The sequence below is a fragment of the Macaca thibetana genome, chromosome 3 (assembly GCF_024542745.1).
Source record: "Macaca thibetana thibetana isolate TM-01 chromosome 3, ASM2454274v1, whole genome shotgun sequence".
NCBI classification, from domain to species: domain Eukaryota; kingdom Metazoa; phylum Chordata; class Mammalia; order Primates; family Cercopithecidae; genus Macaca; species Macaca thibetana.
In genome coordinates this window covers 57745278-57765465 of record NC_065580.1, presented here as the reverse complement: position 1 = coordinate 57765465, position 20188 = coordinate 57745278, and the positions used below count along the sequence as shown (strand labels likewise).

The following is a 20188-nucleotide window of genomic DNA, read 5'->3' as shown; positions in this document are numbered from 1 at the left end:
AAATTGAAGGCAAGCTCTAAGAAATGTTGTATGTGCATGTTCTTTATTTCATACCTTGCTGTGGTTTTTTAAGTGTGTCAACATTTGTGTCAGTTTTTTCATCCCGAAGTTTGTTAAGGATTTGGGGGACTTGTTTCTTTATGATAAATATCTTTAGATACTTTCTTCTCCCCTGTTAATCTAAAATAATTTTGTCTACTAATCTTTCTGTGATTCTTTTCAATTTAGTTTTTATATCTTAGGAAATATTTTTCCTTGTCACCTTCTACCCACAGACTTTGAATTTTCTATTTTCATAATTTTCCATATTGTTCTTTTATTACTTCCAACAATTTATAACTAATTGTGGGTTTTAGATATAGAAGAAAAATAATTTTGAGGCATGAAGTATGCATTATCAGTAATTCACATATCCCTGGCTAGACCCCTGAATAGAAGAGATGTAATTAATTTGCTTATAAATATTACATGTATATTGGGAGGCTGAGGTGGGTGGATCACAAGGTGAGGAGTTCAAGACCAGTCTGGCCAACATGGCAAACCCTGTCGCTACTAAAAATACAAAAATCAGCCCATCGTGGTAGTCCCATGCTACCTGGGAGGCTGAGGCAAGAGAATCGCTTGAACCCGGGAGGCAGAGGTTGCAGTGAGCTGAGATTGCGCCACTGCACTCCAGCCTGGGCGATGGAGCAAGACTCTGTCTCAAAACTAAAATAAATTCTAAAAAAATACATATATAAATCATTTCTTCACAGGATTGGGGATTTCTGCCTTCTGGATTGATGTATCATCCCAAAAATCAGAAGCATAGTTAACCACTAACTTTCCCTAATTCTAATATCTGCTTCTAGACTTACGTTTTCTCCCAGCCTCAAATAATAAAGGGAAGCATTTGTTTACATCTGCAAAAATATGGTATAGATACATTTGCCACACTGTTTAAGGACCACCCCCTCTTTATACTCATATCTGATGTATTAATTATAATGATTTTTTTAGCACTTAGAACCACTTCAGAGCACTGAAGAGTCAAAAACTGACTAATAGTCAATAATAAGTTTGCATAGAAAAATCTCTGAAGGATCACAAAGATAATTATTATTGCTAACTTGATGGCTAGAGCTCTTAGAGTAGCAGCAGGAGGAAAGCTTGCTTTTCACTGTTTTCCTCCATTGTACTTCTGCATTTTGTGCCATGTGCGTGTTTCACTATGTCTCTCTCTATATATATATGCAAAAAAGGTTACTATACAATGTGCAAATATTTTAGCACCCATATTAGAATTGTTCTCATTTTAGAAGGTTTAGGAAAAGTAAGAAAACTGATAAGAGCATTCTTGTGCAATAATTGACAATCTTGACTTCTTTTGATCAACTGGCTGTGTAGAATGCATGACTGCTCCCTTTCCGAAGACACCGAAATGTGTCCTACACTTTTCATTACAGAATATAATCTATAGTACAGCCAGGATGAAAAATCAATTATATAAGTTTACAAATTATATATTAGAAATAAAATAATCATAATTTCCCATACATAAAAATCAGCACAATTATATTTTTCTTTTGTCCAAATATCAACCCTAAAGTGTTGATTCATTTACAAGAGCCTGTGGTTCAAATTCTAAGCCAGCTTCGAGCAGTGAAGCAAACAGTCTCCCCACCACAATCCAATAAAACCTTAGATCAATATAACAAACACACTTTTTAATGGGATTGTTGGGCTTGCACAAAAGCATGGAGAAATCTTTAAGCCCCACCACATCCAACACAGTGGCCACTACCACAAATGAGTAGAAACCACAGCGAGAAGGAGTCAGTTATAAGCCAAAGTTGCCCCCGGGATATATGAGAAGACCAAGCTTTGGACCAATATAAAATTGGGGAGCTGTGTTTCTGATTCTGCTTTAAATCAGTGCTCTCAAAGGTGCCAAAGTGATGCCAAGTTTGTAGCTCAGTAGCAGCCCCTGGTGCCCAACAAAAGCAAATGCAGAACTCTAGAGAATGTAATAGTGAACTCGGAAAAGAATGCATGGTTTCTGAGGATTGCTTCTCCTCCTTTAATTTACTTAACCCCATTACATGTCTCTGTTGAGGAAGAAAGCCTCAATTGATGCAAACACCTTTTAAAGAAGAAATACTACCTTTATGTATATCCTTCTCTGACATTTGCATTACTTTTTGAAAACCTCTAATCTAAAAATTATGGAAAATTGACCGTACCTTTTGTTTCTGTAGGCAGAAATCATTTGAATTTCTTGACCAATTTAACTACTCTATTTAGTATTGTAAATAATAGAATTCAGTGGTAATAATATGTAACATTTACCGAACACCTACTATATTCTAGCAGTTTACTACTCTAAGCACTTTGTAGATAAGTCTCATCTAATCCTTACAGGTAGGTAACTTCATTATCCCCATTGTACAGTTAACAAAATTGAAGTATCCACAGAGCGATTAAATAACTTGTTCAACATCCCACTTTAAAGGACAGATTCAAGCCTAGGTGGACTGGCACCAGCCTTAACCATTATGTTCTGCCGCTGCTTATGGAGACTGTTGTTATTGGGGAATTTCTAAAGGGAACATAAAAAATGTTTACATTTCAAATTATTCTTATTCTCTTTATGAACTACAAATATATTCCCCGATCCTTTTTTTCTCTCAGCTTAAATGTTTTCCAGCCATGCTTACTTCCAAAGAAATAATATGAAGACAAGGAGAAAAAATTATTGGATTTCTTAAAAGTTGTCACATAGCCATTATAAATATAAATCACAGGGTAAAATAAATTTTGGAAATTCAAATTTTATGATGGTTTAAAGAAATAAATTTTTCTATCTACCTTAAAAACAAATCCTTCAATTATTTTCCTTCATTTCAAAAGACGACAGTTACAGAAAATTGCGTGTTAACTGTATATATAGACCGTGCCAAATGAAAATATGGATGAGATATAAAATATGTATTATTCTTCTTGAAATGGTTTTATCTTGGCTTCTGGTTATTCTTTAATGAAACTGGATGGGGACATTCAAAACCATGACATTCTAATTTATCACTGGTCTTGTACCTGAGAAGCAACGTGTTAGATACTGGCAGGGCAATAAACATGAAAGCAGACGGAATGGCTACAATGCATATTTTGGTAATATCAAAACCTTAGACTGGACCAGAACCATAGAATTTATAAGGACTGAACTAAAGGCACAAATACATACATTTATTCTCTCCCAATTAAATGCTTTGAGTCCCTGCACTATGTACAGATATTTGAGCCCTTCTGAATTTCTTATGGAAAGGAGAAAATTATATTAACTGAATTCAACAAAACCCTCAGGGCAGGCAAGATGAAAGGAATTAAATTTCTTAATTCTTCACAACAGTTAAAGTGTAGGTATTAATAAAATATGTTTTTGTAGATCATTGTTTATAAGACTGTATGTTATAAATGTCTGTTTTGTGCCTCAATGTTTCTATAGAATTTCTAGGAATTCTATTTAACAGTCCTAGTTCTATAGACAATTTTTTCATCTTTAGCACTCTTTAAGAAGAGGTGTTTCTTCTTTACTGAAATGTTCTTTGTTTTTATTGTCAGTGAAAAAAAATTCTTGTTCTGGTTTGAAAGACACCTAAGAGACACAGAAACGCAATGGGGAATGCACAAAAAATGTCAGTGTTTGATAAGATCTGTTCATTTTAGCAGTAAATAAGGAAAAAATTATATTTTACACATCCAAAAAAGACTATTTTTCAATTTAACAATAAAAGCATACTGAGAAATGCATCTTAGAAGTCAAAAAGGACAATTTTACTTAGCCACTTCCTAATCAAATATAGCTTCACACCACTACAAAAAAGGTAAAACATACATGGGTTATTTGTCTCCTTCTCCCTAGTCAGAATTTAAATAGTCTGGGGATTCTCAAACCACAGATCTGACATATATATGATGTGTGCGAGGGCATGCTTACATGCACTTATTTCTCATCACACTGCATGGGACTAGGAATACTCGCAGGAGTAGCTGACACAGGCAAGCTTGGTTGGCATGTAAGATCTGGTTATTTCCCTCCCATTATTAGTTTGTTCTGTTCTTAACAGGTAATTTCTTAACTACTTACACAATGTCCAATATATGTCATTTTTAAAAAATTTAAGCCAATGCAGAAGAAAGATATAATCATTATCTGAAATGCAACAGTTTATTTCTATTTTCCATATTAATCAGGGAAACAAATATGATATAGCATGAAACACTAATTGGCAGTCCTTGAGATGTTAAATATTGGTTCAGTGGATTACAAAATGAACTGATCTAGTACACCATTTTATGAGTTGAATTGTGTTCCCCACCCCCAAATTCGTATGTTGAAGTCCAAACCCCCAGTATCTCAGATGGTGACTTTATTTGGAAATACGATTGTTGTAGATGTAATTAGTTAGGACGTGGTCATCCTGAAGTAGGGGTAGACCCTTCATCCAGTATGACTGGTGTCCTTATAAAAAGAAGAAATTGGAACCCAGATGTGCACACAGGGAAAATACCATGTGAAGACTGCAATTTTGCTGCCATAGGCCAAAAAGCTACCAGAACCTAAGAGAGAAGCCTGAAATAGATCCTTCCATAGTGCCTCCAGAGGGAGCTGGCCCTGTCAATGCCTTGATATAGAACTTCAGTCTCCCGAATGTAAGACAATAAATATCTATTATTGAAGCCACTGAGTTTGTGATGTTTAATTATGGCAGCCCTGGAAAAATATTACATATCATTTGGACCACATTCTCCTTGACTGTACAGTGCGTAGCTTAGTGTCCGATGGTTAGTAGGCACTAAATAAATGTTTCTAATAATGCAGGAAATATAAGACCAGTTCCTCCTCTCACTGACAAATATTGGAGTTCCTCAGACAACTGCTTTAGATACTCTGGTTTCTAATTGCTACACTGTCTTCCTAGAAAATTTTATTCAGTTATTTTATGTCATTGAGTATCACTTAACAAATCATTATCGTGATACTCTATATAGTTGCTCAGAGTTGGGGGAATCACATCTTCTCCACCCATCCCCTTCCATGTTGCCTTGAATGTCTAGGAGAGTACTGAATTTGCATTCCACCATCTCTTTTACTCACTCTGCCCAGAAGAGGTGCAGGGATTTATCTGGGTGATACAACTTGGAAGACGAACCTGGACCTTCTTGGCTCAGTTCCCCTTTTCTTCCTCCTAAACATTCTACTTTGCCCTTCTGGGAACATATTCTACCCCTACATGGAAGCCCTGCCCTGGTTCCACATTGCCAATGAATAAATTGGTCCTCTGGGTTTTGCCAGAAGCCCTTGATTCTCATATTAAACCTCATCCCTACATGAGCCTTTGTGAACAGTAAATGTGGGAATGTTGTGGATCTTTATTTGCCTTACTCATTTTTTTGTCTTACTTTGTTAAGATGGGAGAGGTGGGTGCTACTTACTGCTTTCCTCTCAGCTTAGTTCACAGTAGCCTGATAAGAAGGTCTATACTCTCCCCCATTAAGGTCTTGTCAAGTATCTTACACACTATAGATATTAAATTCGTGTTTGCTACTGTAATGCTTTATTAATTAAGAATAAAGAAATGGATGAATAAACAGATGAGTTAGATAAACTGGGAGAACTTTGCCCAGTAATCTCTGATGCATCAACAAATATGATTATAGACTTCTCCGAAGACTAGATCCCTTTTTAAGAGATGTCCTACATTTCTCTTGAGAAGTTAATGGTATTACACAGTGGAAGGAAAGTTCATTTGTTCATAGCCAAGCTTCTTGAATGACTGCTTTGTCAGGATAATTCTTTTTTTTTTTTTTTTTTTTTTTGAGACGGAGTCTCGCTCTGTTGCCCAGGCTGGAGTGCAGTGGCACGATCTCCACTCACTGCAAGCTCTGCCTCCCGGGTTCACGCCATTCTCCTGCCTCAGCCTCCCGTGTAGCTTGGACTACAGGCACCCGCAGCTGCACCCGGCTAATTTTTTGTGTTTTTAGTAGAGATGGGGTTTCACCGTGTTAGCCAGGATGGTCTCGATCTCTGTCAGGATAATTCTATATTTTCTTTTCATTCATTTTTTGACCTATTCCAATCTGGCTTCACCAACCACTCCACCGTAAAGGCTGCCATAGCTGGCAGCCAGTGTCACCAGTGATCTGCACATCATTCAGTTCTATAGATTTTATGTCCTTGTCTTGCTGGACTGTGCAGAAGCTTTCGCAACAATTAAGTGTCTTGTCTTCAACACCCTTTGCTTGACTTTTGCAACATGAAGGTTTTTTAATTTTCTCATTGCCTCCATGGCTGCCCTTTCCTCTTCTCCTTTTACCAGTCCGTTCTTTCAGTGACTTAAATGTTGAAGTTCCTCAGACAGCTGCTCCACATTCTTGTTTCCACTTCTCACACTGTCTCTTGGCAATTTCATTTACTCGTGGCTAAAATTGTAGTACCATCCAGCCATATGCTGTTGTCTTTCAGGTTTATTTTTTTTCCAGCTAAGAACTCTCTGACTTGACATCTCCATGAACCTCTAACTCAGTGTGCCCAAAACCATATGTATAGACTGCCCCTACCCCACAGAATCCTGCTCCCCTTTCCCTGTTTCCAATCTCAGTGAATAGCCTTGCCACCCACCATGTCAGGTTATAAAATCTACCCTCTAAATATTTTTTCATCCACTTATTTCTATCTCCATGCCACCCTCATTACTTTTTGAGAGCACAAAAATAACTTTCCACTGCTCTATAAACATCTATTCTTGCCACCCTCAAATCCCCGGAATAGTTAAGGAGATATTTGTGGGAAATGAAAATCTAATTTTGTCATCTACTTCAGTAGAACGTAGCAGTATCTTTGCTCTCAGGACACATTTCCAAATCCTGAGCATGCCTGATAGGGCCTCACCTAATCCAGCTGTCTTATATTTATTTCTCCCTTACCTTCTTCTGAAAGAACCCTCAGATCTCATTGCACATTGAAAAAGAGGTTTTCCCTGACTCTTTATATGAGATTATATGACTATACATATAGAAGATCCCATATACATAAGATTCCTTAGGAAGCACTCATAACACTTAAAATTACTGTATAAAGACTATACATCTTAGCATATTTGGAGTTCCATGAGAGAAAGGATCAATGTATCTCTTGTTCACTCTTCTGTCCTCAGTGCCTGGCACCAGTTGAGTGCATAATAAATATTGATTAACTGAATATTGAATAACTGAATATGTTCAGAGCATGACCTTGCATTTGAACTTTTCAGTGCAGCATGACGTTTTGTATGTTCCATGTACATACCGCAGTATGTATAATTACATGTTGAAACATGCCACAGAAAAGAGAATCTGAAGATAGCAGTGGTACCTATTTTTGCTGCTTTTATTCTACAAAATTTACAAAGGTCAAATCTATATAAGGAATCAGCTAGGAGACTATATCATTAAGGGCCATATTATATTCTTAATTTCCTTTTTAAGGGCAACACAGTGAAAACTTGTAAAGTGTTCTTATATTTTCTAATTTCTAATAGATACTTCAATATTGCTCTCCTAGATTGATGCAGAGGGGGGAAAAATTGGCCCATGCAATTAATAGTGACACCAAGATGATATTCTAATTTACTCATTTAAATAATCTATTAACTTTTGAAGTTATGAAAACAATAGATACCCAACGAAGGCATATGCAAAGAAGATATGTAAAAGAAGCTTTTCCCACCCCCATCCAAATTTACTATCCTGAGTTAATCAAAGCTGACAATCTGTTACACATCCTTGCAGTCTATATACATGCTTATACAGACATATAACTGTATATCACTTAGATGCCTTAATATTTGCTTATTTAGAAAAATAGAATTAATATTATACATTTCTCTGCAACTTAGATTACTCTTCAAATAACAATTATAAGCTCCTTTCAAGGTCAATAGATATTCATTGGTTTTAAACTACATAGGTTTCCATGGTAATGACAAACATTATTTATTTATTTAATTATATTTTCATTGATAGGCATTTATATCATTTCCAGGGTTTTACTGCTACAAACAATATTGCAAAAATAGTATTATATAGGCATAGTTATATAATACTGCCTTTATTTCTAGAGGATATGTTCTCAAAGTGGGATAACTCAAAGTCTGTGTGTATTTGTATTTTTTTATTTTAATAGGCATTATGTTCCCAAACAATTGCAGAATTTTTATATTTCCAAGATGGCTGCCTTATCCTCACATTACCTCTTACTACATTTCAGCCCCTCTGAATCTCAGTAGTGCTCTCCTTCTAGTTTCTGAGTTAAGGAACTTCTTCTTTTACCCTAATGATATTACTTTCTCTCGATGGTACCTGCTCTACTCTTCCCCAACAAATAAGACTCACGGTTTGTCCTTGACAGCAGAAAAACTAAATGGGGGGGGAAATAAATCCATGAATAGCTCAGTAAACATACACATTAGGAGATATTTTAAAAATATCCCCTATACAATTAAGCCTACACTTTGACCAAATTATTTGCCCAATAATCTCATCCCATGAAAAGGGATGAGTCTTTAAAATTATCTCATATACTCACTCTCTGAAGTGCCTACTGATGAGAGCTTTAGAATGTCTCTATTTTCCTACCTTTTCTTCACTTTCTAGAACCTGAGCTTTCCTGAGATAAAGTTTGAAACCCATGGTCTTATTAGGTCTTCATGTATTTTTCTTCTTTCTATAATCTGTCTTTAACACATATGACAAATTTTCAGAAATGTGATCATCTTCCATTTACATTTAACTGTATTATCCAGGATTTACTTCTTCTGTATTAGTTAATCCTCACACTGCTATGAAGAAATACCTGAGACTGGGTAATTTATAAAGGAATGAGGTTTAATTGACTTACAGTTCCACATGGCTGGGGAGGCCTCAGGAAACTTACAATCCTGGTGGAAGGCAAAGGAGAAGCAGGCACCTTCTTCACAGGATGGCAGGATGGAGTAGGGGAAATGTCAGACACTTATAAAACTGTCAGATCTCGTGAGACTCACTCACTACCATGAGAACAGCATGGGGGAAACCTTCCCCATGATCCAATTACCTCCACCTGGTTCTGCCCTTGACATGTGGGGATTACAATTCAAGATGAGATTTTGGATGGGGACACAGCCAAACCATATCATCTTCGTACCTTTTATTTTCTCCCCATATGTTGAGATTTCTGCTCTGATTCAATCATCATGATGTGGTTAGAGTAATTTTTCAAATTTTGCCCTCAGATAAGATACTTGGAGAGTATACATTCAGAACTTTTGCATGTTCAAAAGTTTTTTGCATGTCCAAAAGCTTTTTGCATGTTCAAAAGTCTTTGCCCAGATAGATGAATATCTTGGTAGAGTTAAGTTCTTGGATTATTGTACCTTTTTTTCTCTCAAGTTACTATAGATGTTACCCTCTCTTTGAGCTTAGAGTATTTCAGATAAAAGGTCTGATGCTCTTTAGTTCCTCTTTTCTTTGTAAGTAATCACATCTGTTCAGTATGGAAGCTGCTAAAGTTGCCTTTTAATATTGTAGTTTGGAAATTTCAACTAGATGTATCCAAGTGTCTGCATGTTTCATTAATCTGGCCTCAGATTCAGTGAACTGTTTCAATCTGCAGACTGGTGTTTCTTCATCTTAGATAAATTTTCTTCTATTGTTTATTGACTTATTATTTCTTCCTTGTGTGTTCCTTCTTCTCATTCTGGAACTCATACTGCTTATATGTTGGGGATCTTAGGTCTGTCCTCCAAGCCTGTTATCATTTCTCTTAAGGTATTTTTTGCTCTGTTGTATGGTAGCTCCCCTTAGCTATGAGGGATGTGCTCCAGTACCCCCAGTGGATGCCTGAAACCTCAAATGGTACCAAATCCTATATATACTATACAAAAAAAAAAAAACTATGATAAAATTTAATTTATAAATCAGATGCAGTAAGAGATTAACAACAAATAATAAAGTAGAATAATCATAACAATATACTATTATGAAAGTTATGTGAAGGTGGTCTTTTTCTCTCTCAAACTGTCTTACTGTACTGTAATCATCTGTTTTTGCACCCTGGTCGACCGTGGGTAACTGAAACTATGGAAGAGCTGTGTTTCTTGTTGGCAGAGCTGTATTCCTTTCTGGATTCTCTAGGAAATAATCCATATCCTTGCCTTTTCAAGATTCTAGAGGCCACCAATATTTCTTGGCTTATGGTCTTTTTCTGTCTTCTAAGCCAGCAACATTGCATCTCTTTGGCCATGATTCAGTAGTCAATTCTCCCTCTTACCCTTCTTTTCTGCCTACTTTTTTCACTTTTAAGGACCCTTGTGATTACATTTAATCATAATCATCCGGATGAGGCCATCTGGATAATCAAAGATAATCCCCCCATCTCGGGGTTCTTAATCACATCTGCAGATCATCTTTTGCCATGTAAGGCAATATTCACATATTCCAGGCATTAGGATATGAACATCTTCAGGGGCCCATTCTGCTCACCATACCTGTATTGTGAAATGGTCCTTACATTACATCCTTCAAACCTCCAATTCTGTAAACAACAATAATTAGCTGAAAGATAGATGACAATGAGGAGTGAAAGGAGAACTCAAATAGGCCTAGTGATCATTATGCTTTTTCAGAAATGTTTCCTGTTAGCCTTCATAGAGTTTATTCATGGAGTTTATTCCCTGGTACAGCATTCTCCATACTCAGTCCAGAGTTACCATGGCTGGAGTGACTAACCACATGCTCTTGTTCTCTTACAGAATCCAGTGAACATGAAGACAAGAGTGCAGGTGCCTCAGGGGAGATGCCCTCCCAGCCTTATCCTGCACCACTGTACAGTCAGCCTGAGGAGCTGAAGGAGCAGATGGATGACACAAAGCCAACTAAACCTGAAGACAGTGAGGAACCAGACCCATTGCCTGATAACTGGGAAATGGCCTATACAGAGAAGGGGGAAGTCTACTTCATTGAGTGAGTTTCACACATTTCTTTCAACATTGCCAAAAAGATCATAGCAGGATATAAATGATGTAGCAAGTTAGACATGAAAAAAAAAAAAAAAACAAAAATCGTGAACTTCTGGTAACATCTTTTTTATTTGTGAGAGAATGATGAGATAGTGCCTTAACACAGTAAAGCATCCTAGAATACAGATATAAATCAAACAATGGATTAAATAATTGCACCCTACAATCTCTTATAACTGTTTCTAAAAAGACAAATCTCCATGTTATGTTATTATTGAATTAGGAATAGTCTAGAGATCATGAGAAAGTGCTTACTCAACTCCTCCTAGGACCCCCATCTTGTCGAAATGAATTTTTTCTCCTATTATCTAAGCTAGTTGCAGGAATATTCACCATCATGTCCGGGAGTTTAATAGAATGCAACTATTTGAAGTAATAGGTCACAAAATAAAAAATATTGATGTTGTTTGTTTGGTTGGTTGGTTGGTTGTCTTTGAGACAAGGTCTCACTCTGTCATCCAGGCTGGAATGCAGTGGCACAATCACAGCTCACAGCAGCCTCGACCTCCAGGGTTTAAGCAGTCCTCCCGCCTCAGCCTCCTGAGTAGCTGGGATCACAGGTGCATGCCACCATGCCTGGCTAATTTTTGTATTTTTAGTAGAGATGGGACTTTGCCTTGTTGCCAAGGCTGGTCTCAAACTCCTGGGCTCAGGTGGTCGCCCACATTGGCCTCACAAAGTGCTGGGATTACAGGGGTGAGCCACTGCACCCAGCCAAAGAAAATGTTTTTAGCATTTGACCCCGATGTCAGATGTCGGTAAAATAATTTGGCTTTGTATAGTTCATTATACTTCCTTTTACTATATTCCATTATATTAATTGCTTACAATTGTTATGACTTGCTAAGGAAACTGTAGTGCAAATCCTGAACTTCTTAGTAATATTCAACCTAATCTTTCTTTTAGGACATTTTTTAAAAATATAATTTTTTATACATCTTAATAGTGTCAGGCTTTTCTTTAGCTTCTTGGATTAAAACAACTTTTTAAAAATTCCAAAATAGAAAATCTTTGCACAAAATTAAGTTGTTGATGTGCACAAGACAACCAAAATGTTCATTAGTAAGAATAAAAACAGAAACTAATGTAAATGAACAACCTTATCCTCTCAAAGTTGTATAAGCCTCAAAGAGTGAAAATAATAGAAACTGAAGTTTTCAGTTTTGACAGTGGATAAAAATATGAAAACTCTGATTATTTAAGAAATACATTAAAACTGGATTTTCTTTTCCAACCTGGAGTGATTTATAACTTAGATCTCTATAGGCAGAATTCAGTTGAGAAATTGAAATGTTACCACATACCAATATTTAATTCTCACGTGAAGTTGGAAACTCTGATACATGTAACCAAGGGACTACATAATCAGATAATTATTCGGTGCTCTGCTTGACTCCAACATGGATGAGAAACAGTGTTTTGTAGAAAATGAATCAATAGTGTTCACCTTTCAGAAAATGTTCTAATTTTAAAAGGAATAGGAATCTCTTACATTATTTCTTATTGCTATAATCAATGACCAAGGCATCTTTTGCCAATTAATTGGAAAATAGAATGTTTAAAAAAGTGAACAATTTAAAATAATCATATCTAGAAACATAATTTTGATATTAATGAAGACAGCATGACATCATTGCAGACCAGAACTCAAAATACAAATCTTATATATGAGGTCACAAATAGATGTTCAGAACAATTGGTGTTCGGAATAAGGAAGTTGATGATATACATATTTTTATTATATAAGACAAGGGGAGTAAGGCTATATGGAAAATAATAAAAGGAAAGCAGCATGACAAGTTGATTAAAGACTGTTTTCTTACAGTGTTTCCAATAATGCAATCATAAAAACTTTTTTTGTGTATGATTGTAAAGTAAACTTTCCTCTTTTAACTACATCAGGTATTGAGGGTATGAAGAAAAGGAACTTCAGAAGACAGAACTTATGTTCCAGGTATATAGGAAGTAGTGAGGGTCGGTCAGGGCTTGAGAGAATCTAGCAAAATGATTCTATGACTCTTGTCAGTCAGCCAGTGTTGGCATTCAAACGTGTAAGATATTTTGTCCTTGCTTTCAAACTTGTTGGCAATATGGGGAAGAGAGACAAAAAGTTATAAACAATTGATCAACAAATTCTGAATTTTGTGATAGTCTTCAGGGAAGCCAAAGCTTAGAATAGATTTAAGATATAAAAGGGTCACCAGAGAGAAGGTGAGATAACATAGACTTGAAAAGTTAGCAATGGGTAGATAGAGCATTCCAGGTATGGGAGCTGTCATTACAAAGACAAAGTCCCTAGGTGTATTAGGAATGGTGAAGAAACCCCTGACCTTACTAGAGAAGTATGTATTAGTTAGTAAATCCCAGGAAATGACTGCTTAGTTTTTGTTTCTGGATCATTAGTGCTTTGAAAGGCAAGCAAAGGAGCGGCATTTGTTGTTGTTGTTTGAGTTTGTTGTTTTTTAATCTTCCTAATGTTGGAGGGAAGGACTGGTGGACAGTATTAGGAGCAGAGATGGATGGAGGTGGAAAATTAAAACAAAGTGAAGGAAACAATTTCATCTGTGGGGAAAGAGCTGATGCTGAGGGAGAATAAGGTGAAAGAAGGAGCCTGGAGTCATGGTGGAAGTGACTGTCTGGAAAGTGATTAACAGAGGAGGCAGGATCGAGGTAGTCTATGACACCTGCTTTTAGTTCCTCCATAGACTGGAGGCATTCCCGCCTGCCTGCTCCCCGACACCCTCTGCCTTACCCCCAGTTTGTGATTCATCTGTCCTTCATAAAGGTTACCTTTGAACCTCAAGATTTGGTGTGATGAACTCAGGTATCACAGAGTGGGCAGTGAATCAGCGTCTTTTTCTCTGGTCCTTCATGTCCGTACCATCTCACCAACAACGTTACAGTTTCCCCTCTCTCTGCCTATGGTTTACTGTGCTTTCCTTTTTCTTTAGTTCACTGATTTTCTCCTGTCTGTTTTCACTCTTTGCCCTGGAATGTTCCTTCCTTTCCTAATTACATTTAAATCAACATTTCCACCCACTGTCATTTATCTGTGAGTTCCTTTGCTTCTATGACAAAGAATTCTTATGGGACTAACAAACTCCATACTATGAAAGGCCCTTGCAAACAGATCTTGTAGAACAGGAGACAGTGATTGGGGAGGGAGCATGGTTGAGCAATAAGACATGTCTTAAGGACAAAGCCACCATATGTCTCAGAGGTAGTCCTGAAGCAGTTATGTACCAGCATGTATGATAGAAAGGGAAAGTAGAAATAGGTTCACATTGTGGCATGGCTCAGTTGAGCTCATTCACATATGCATTACCTCACATACTTGTCATTTTTTTTGTGATAAGAACACTTAAAATCTACTCTCAGCAATTTTCAAAAATATAGTACATATAATTTTTATCAATTAAAAAATAAGTAAAAAAATTTTTTTAAAGGAAAGGTAGAATATCATAAGAGGAAGGTAAACCAGAGGGAAAAGAAAGGAGAAGAAAAATGAGAGAGATTTGTGAGGGAAGAAGTGCTGACATCAGTAAAAACTTTTCTCTTATGCAGATATTGTGGGAGCTGCTTAGAGTAATGAAAGTCTCCTCCGGCAGATCCCACCCTTTCATTAGACTTTGCTGAATTCTGTCTCCTGTAAAATGAAGACCATGACAAAACAGAAAATAAGTGAAACAAGGGAGAATGATTCTTTGGTTCTGTGTATAAGATAGATAGATAGATAGATAGATAGATAGATAGATAGATAGATAGATAGATAGATAGATAGATATAATAGTTATTTCTAAATATAAAGGAACTCTACACTGAAACATTAATTTTAAATATGTAGTTTTAAAAGACATATATTAAACAGTATAGGTTTTGAATTAAGGTAACAAGCAATTCCATTTACTTGTCTTTTATTATGCAATTATGTTTTGAAATATTTATTGGTTTATTTGATCTTGCAAAATAGTTATATGACTCCATCCTTTAGAAGTTCTTCATTTAAGAGGTGAAGGTTTAGAGGTTCTGCATTTAAGAGGCAAAGGTTTTTTTCTGCCCTCAGCAACCCTGGTAAACTAGTGGGCCCACTATGTTTCCCACACTACTCAAACTGCTTCCTTTGATAAAAGCAGATTTCTTCTATCCTGTAGAATGACATTTAATTGGAAAAGGAGAATTGCTGAGAAAATATTTTTATGCAGCATAATTTTAAATTTTGAGTGAGCACACTCTTCCAAACATGCTTTAAAATAGTAATAATGTCTTATGTTTCATAATTTTCAGGAGACTTTTAAATGTATAATACTGTGTAAAACCAGTAGTTTCTTTGACTCGTCATCGTCTTCATTAGCATTATCTTTGAAATAGGCAGTATATTACTTATAAATTCAAATGAGAATATGTAAATTCAAATAGTTATTATATATCAAGCGCCCACCTTTTTAAGGGTGTGTTCAGGTTAACTTAACAACAATGGTTCATCTGTTAAGCATTTATACTCCGTTCACTTAATCCTCACTTTATGAAAGTGAGGCTTTCAGAAGTAACTACTTGCCAAAAAGTCAGACATAGCAAGGGCTCTTTGATTCTATTTATTCAACAGAGGTTTATTGGTCATGTATTATGTCCTGGGAATCATTCTAAATCCTGAAAATACAGTAGTCAAAAAAACTGACAAGATTCAGACTTTCATGGGATGTAGACTGTCTCCGTGGTCCTTGTCCCTAACCAATTTGCTGTGATGCCTGCTTCACATCACCACCGCCCTATAAAGTGTTTGGTTTATCCACGTGTCATAGACGAGACTTTGAGGCATCCTTGGACAAATTAACATTCCCAAGGTCACATAACTCTTTCACTCTACAAAGTCATTCCCATTATTTCATACTACCTCCGATATAAACAAACATTGGCTGAGAAAAAAACTAAACTTTTATATTACAAATAGTATTTGTTTTATAAGTTTCTTGGCGAGCAATTCACTACTCCAGAGGCTAAATGTTCCATAAAAGAAGAACTGCCACAGGGTTAATCTGGATTGACATGCTTTGGGAATCCCATTAAATTGCTTCTTTGTTTGGGAGTCAGTTTAGTTAGTGACACAAAAGAGACTGCTATTGCTTTGGCAAAAAACAAAAAGACAACAAGAACCTATTTGTTTACTGCCATCTTCCTGAATGGCAGTGAACACTATGTCATCTTAAATAACAGGTTTTTAAATGCAGGCTTTTGAAACTGAAAATCACATCTGTGAAAAATGTCATGGCTGTATATGGTTTGCAAATATTTGTCAGGGCTGAATTTGCTTTTAAATTCTAAACAAACAGACAATTAGTTTGTTTCTTTTTGTGTTCCTATTTCTGTATCTCCTTAAGTTTTAATTAAATCATCAATTGCCATTTCCAAAAAAAAAATTAAGCATCATTTATTAAATAAAAGATAAAATACTTTGGAAATTTATTGGATAGAAATACAAAATCAATTTTTTTGGTATGCAGCAACACCAGAAATATACTTTCTTATTCTATACTTGACATATCTTACTAGTCACAAAATCTGGTCTGGGCTTACTGTCAATCGTATTACAAAAACAGGAGATACATTGAATATTTTTTCATAATTTTTTTCTTGTGCCTGCACAAGATTCTGGTATAATTCCCAGACGGAAAATAAACATTTTAGACAAAATAGTGTACAATACACGTCCACAATATCCAAAACAATATTCATAATGAAACTTCTTTAAAAATATTCTCTAAACACCTGAAAGGTAAAATGGCAAATGCAAATATTCATATGCTTAAGAGAAATTGTAGGAATATTATTTAGGAAACAACCACTAAAGTGCTCATTGACAGTAGTTTTATTTGTGTATTACCTATGTGTAGATAGAAAAAAGTAGTGAAACTTTGGGTGAGTGGAGTCTTGAAGGAACAAGTTTCCACTGTTTATCACGTTAGATATATCCAATCATTGCCTTTAATAATTATTTTGAAATGATATAGAAGGAAGAGAAAGTCTTTTGGAAAACGTTGTAATTATCCTGATGATTTTATTGACTATGGTGTAAAATCTACTCAATTTATATACCTTTAAAAATTAATGTTTATCAGCAAGCTAACACATGAACAGAAAACCAAACACTGCATGTTCTCACTCATAAGTGGGAGTTGAACAATGAGAACACATGGACACAGGGAGGGGAGCATCACACAGGGCCTATTGGAGGGTAGGGAGCTAGGGGAGGGATAGCATTGGGAAAAATACTTAATGTGGATGACAGGTTGGTGGGTGCAGCAAACCACCATGGCATGTGTATACCTATGTAACAAACTTGCACATTCTGCACATGTATCCCAGAACTTATAATAATAATAAAAGTGTTTGTTTAAACCTAAAGTCAAGTCATCAGTCTGTTATTACTGCCTCTGAACCTATATCACTACTACTATTGAAACCTTATCATCCACAGACATTTTGAATTGCTATTGACTCCAGAATATTTACCTGAACCTTGTTTATCTTGTTCAGAAGATTGTTTTATGCAATCAAATGTCACTGGCTTTAATCTCTTGTTATTCTTCTGGCGTGGTATTTCCCAGGGTGGAGAGAAATATCATTTAGCTATCAGTTTAAGATTGAGATTCAGAATTGGCTATTTGGAGGACTTATTAATCATCGTTTTAAGTCTGTTTCTAGTTTTAGAGAAAACAGAGCAAAGGAAAGGAATGTGTTTAATAATAAAAGTTTTTCATTTCACTAAGAACATTTCAATTGATGAAATTGAATTTTTCCAATAGCTGTACAGCAGTGAAAACATTTTGCTCTGGCGATATTAAAGAAGGAAAGAAAAGAAAAGGAAACAGAAATTAGGAATGGAGAACATGTTTTAATATTAGGTTTGAATTAGGTTACCCTTGAAGATCCAGTTATGTATATACCTAAGAAATGGAAAAGAGGTTTGTGCCCTGACTGGACAAACAATAGTGTAAATAATAGAGTGAATGAAAAGCTGGAACAGAAAAATAGAATATGGCATGATCTATAAGAAAAATTTAAGTTTTGCTCCTAACAAATAGTGCATCCATTGATAGCATTTCTTAATAACATAATTCTTTAATATCGCTTCTAAGACCAAATATTCATATGTAGATTATATGAATCAGCTTTCTAAGAAGACTTCATTTTAGGAAAATATTCAGATTTGAATGAAGAAAAATTGATTTGAAAGTGATTCAGGGCCAGGCATGGTGGTTCATGCCTGTAATCCCAGCACTTTGGAGGCCAAGGCAGGCAGATTGCTTGACCTCAGGAATTTGACCCCATCTCTACAAAAAAAAAAAAAAAAAAAAATGCAAAAATTAACCGGGTATGTGGCATGCACCTGTAGTCCCAGCTACCTGGGGGCTGAGGTGGGAGAATCACTTGATCCCAGGAGGTGGAGGTGGCAGTGAGCCAAGATCATGCCATTGCACTTCAGCCTGGGCAATAGAGTCAGATCCTGTCCAAAAAAAAAAAAAAAAGAAAAAAGAAAAAGAAAGTGATTCAAATACAGAATTTAAGTTTATAAGGAGAAAACTTTTCCAGTGATATTATCAATGCCTCCTCAATCACAATGCTCTCTTTCGTCTCTATGAACATGGAACTTAATATCATACTTACTAAGTGCAAAGCATTTACATTTAAAAAGGAATTCAATAATTACTGTCCATAAATAGTAGGTAAAGGTCTGTTTCTAAACTACTGGCAGAAGCTGGGAAACAGACTCTTGATTACTATCCCAGGGAGTGAAATGAAGTACCTCAGTATAAAAAGTCAAGTGTGAGGTTCCAGATGCCTCTGGTTTCAGACCAAAAAAAAAAAAAAAAAAAAAAGAAAGAAAGAAAACCTTGTACCTGGAAGTCAGATATATCTGGGTTTCATGCTAGCTGGCTCTTTCAGTTTCATGCACTAGCTATTTAGCCTTGGGCAAGTTACTCACCTTCCCCCAACCTGGGTTTCTCCATCTATAAAATGGAATTCATAATACTTAGCCACAAAGGCTCATTAGCATTAAATGAAGGGACATTTCTGAAAGTTCTGCTGCTTTCCCTGACACAGTAGACAATCGAGAAATGACACGAGATAGTGAGAATAACTTTGCAATGGTGTGCTGCACTGTAAATAGCTTTTCCTGTTGAAATGAAGCATGTTCTATGTGAGAAGAATGTTTTCTCAGAAGATAGGGTATTATTTAACCTGCTGCTTCTGTCAGTTTGGCAAAATTTAAGCTTACAAGTTGTACAGGAATGTCTGTTCATTGCTGATCCGCCTATTGCATATTTTCAAGGCCATTCTGATATGAATTTAAACTAGAAATGCGGACTTGACTGAAATTTCACTTCTGGCTTATTCCAGTCCTCTAGACAGACCCAGTGTTTAGTTTAACATCAGAGAAGAGTTTGGGATATGCCCATATGATAAACCATTGTTTTTGGTTTTCATCTCAGTTTTAAAATATGACATTAACTGAACTTAAATAGCTACTGGCTTTTTCACTTGACCTCTCACTTTTCATGATCATCACATTCGCTTTATCCTAAAAATACATGAAGTAGTATATTAGTGTGATTCAAAGTTCCTAGAAAATATTTGTTGCATTCTCCGGCTGGAATAAGAAAAGCTTCTGTGCAAATGTAGCCTGTGTATGTGTATGTGTCTCTGTTAAGGAAACTTGAATTGAAATATAAAATTATCTAGTATTTTCTTTTCCTGGTATTTATGTGACACACAGTTTGGATAGATGCAGAAAACTGATGTCATGCACCTGAATCTGCCCTAGCTAGGAACTGAAAGGAAATAACTTCCTTAAACCTGATAGTACACAGAATGTGGAAAAAATCCCTCAATGATCCATTTTGAACACAGTTTCCTGCCCGACATTTAATTCTGTTTGCAAATGGAATTATTAAGGTTTAAAATATGTAATTTAAGGGAAGTGGAAGAGCTGGTTGGTCTGTTGTCTCCCAATGCATTAAAAATATCCTATTTGCAAGGAATCTTGGAGGAGCCTGCAAATTACAAGGCTGGTGAGAACCACTGTTGAAAAATACTGTGCTGGATCTTCATGTGAT

General features: G+C 36.0%; 1 protein-coding gene across 4 annotated transcripts in view; it reads left to right on the top strand.

The window, feature by feature from the left end:
* The window catches only part of MAGI2 (membrane associated guanylate kinase, WW and PDZ domain containing 2), a 1483072-nt gene that overhangs the window by 975099 nt on the left and 487785 nt on the right, over window positions 1-20188 (top strand). For all 4 annotated transcript variants that reach the window (XM_050782786.1, XM_050782785.1, XM_050782788.1 and 1 more), the window contains exon 5: window positions 10809-11019. In XM_050782786.1, coding sequence (XP_050638743.1) covers window positions 10809-11019 — 211 coding nt within the window. The remainder of the gene's footprint in view (window positions 1-10808; window positions 11020-20188) is intronic.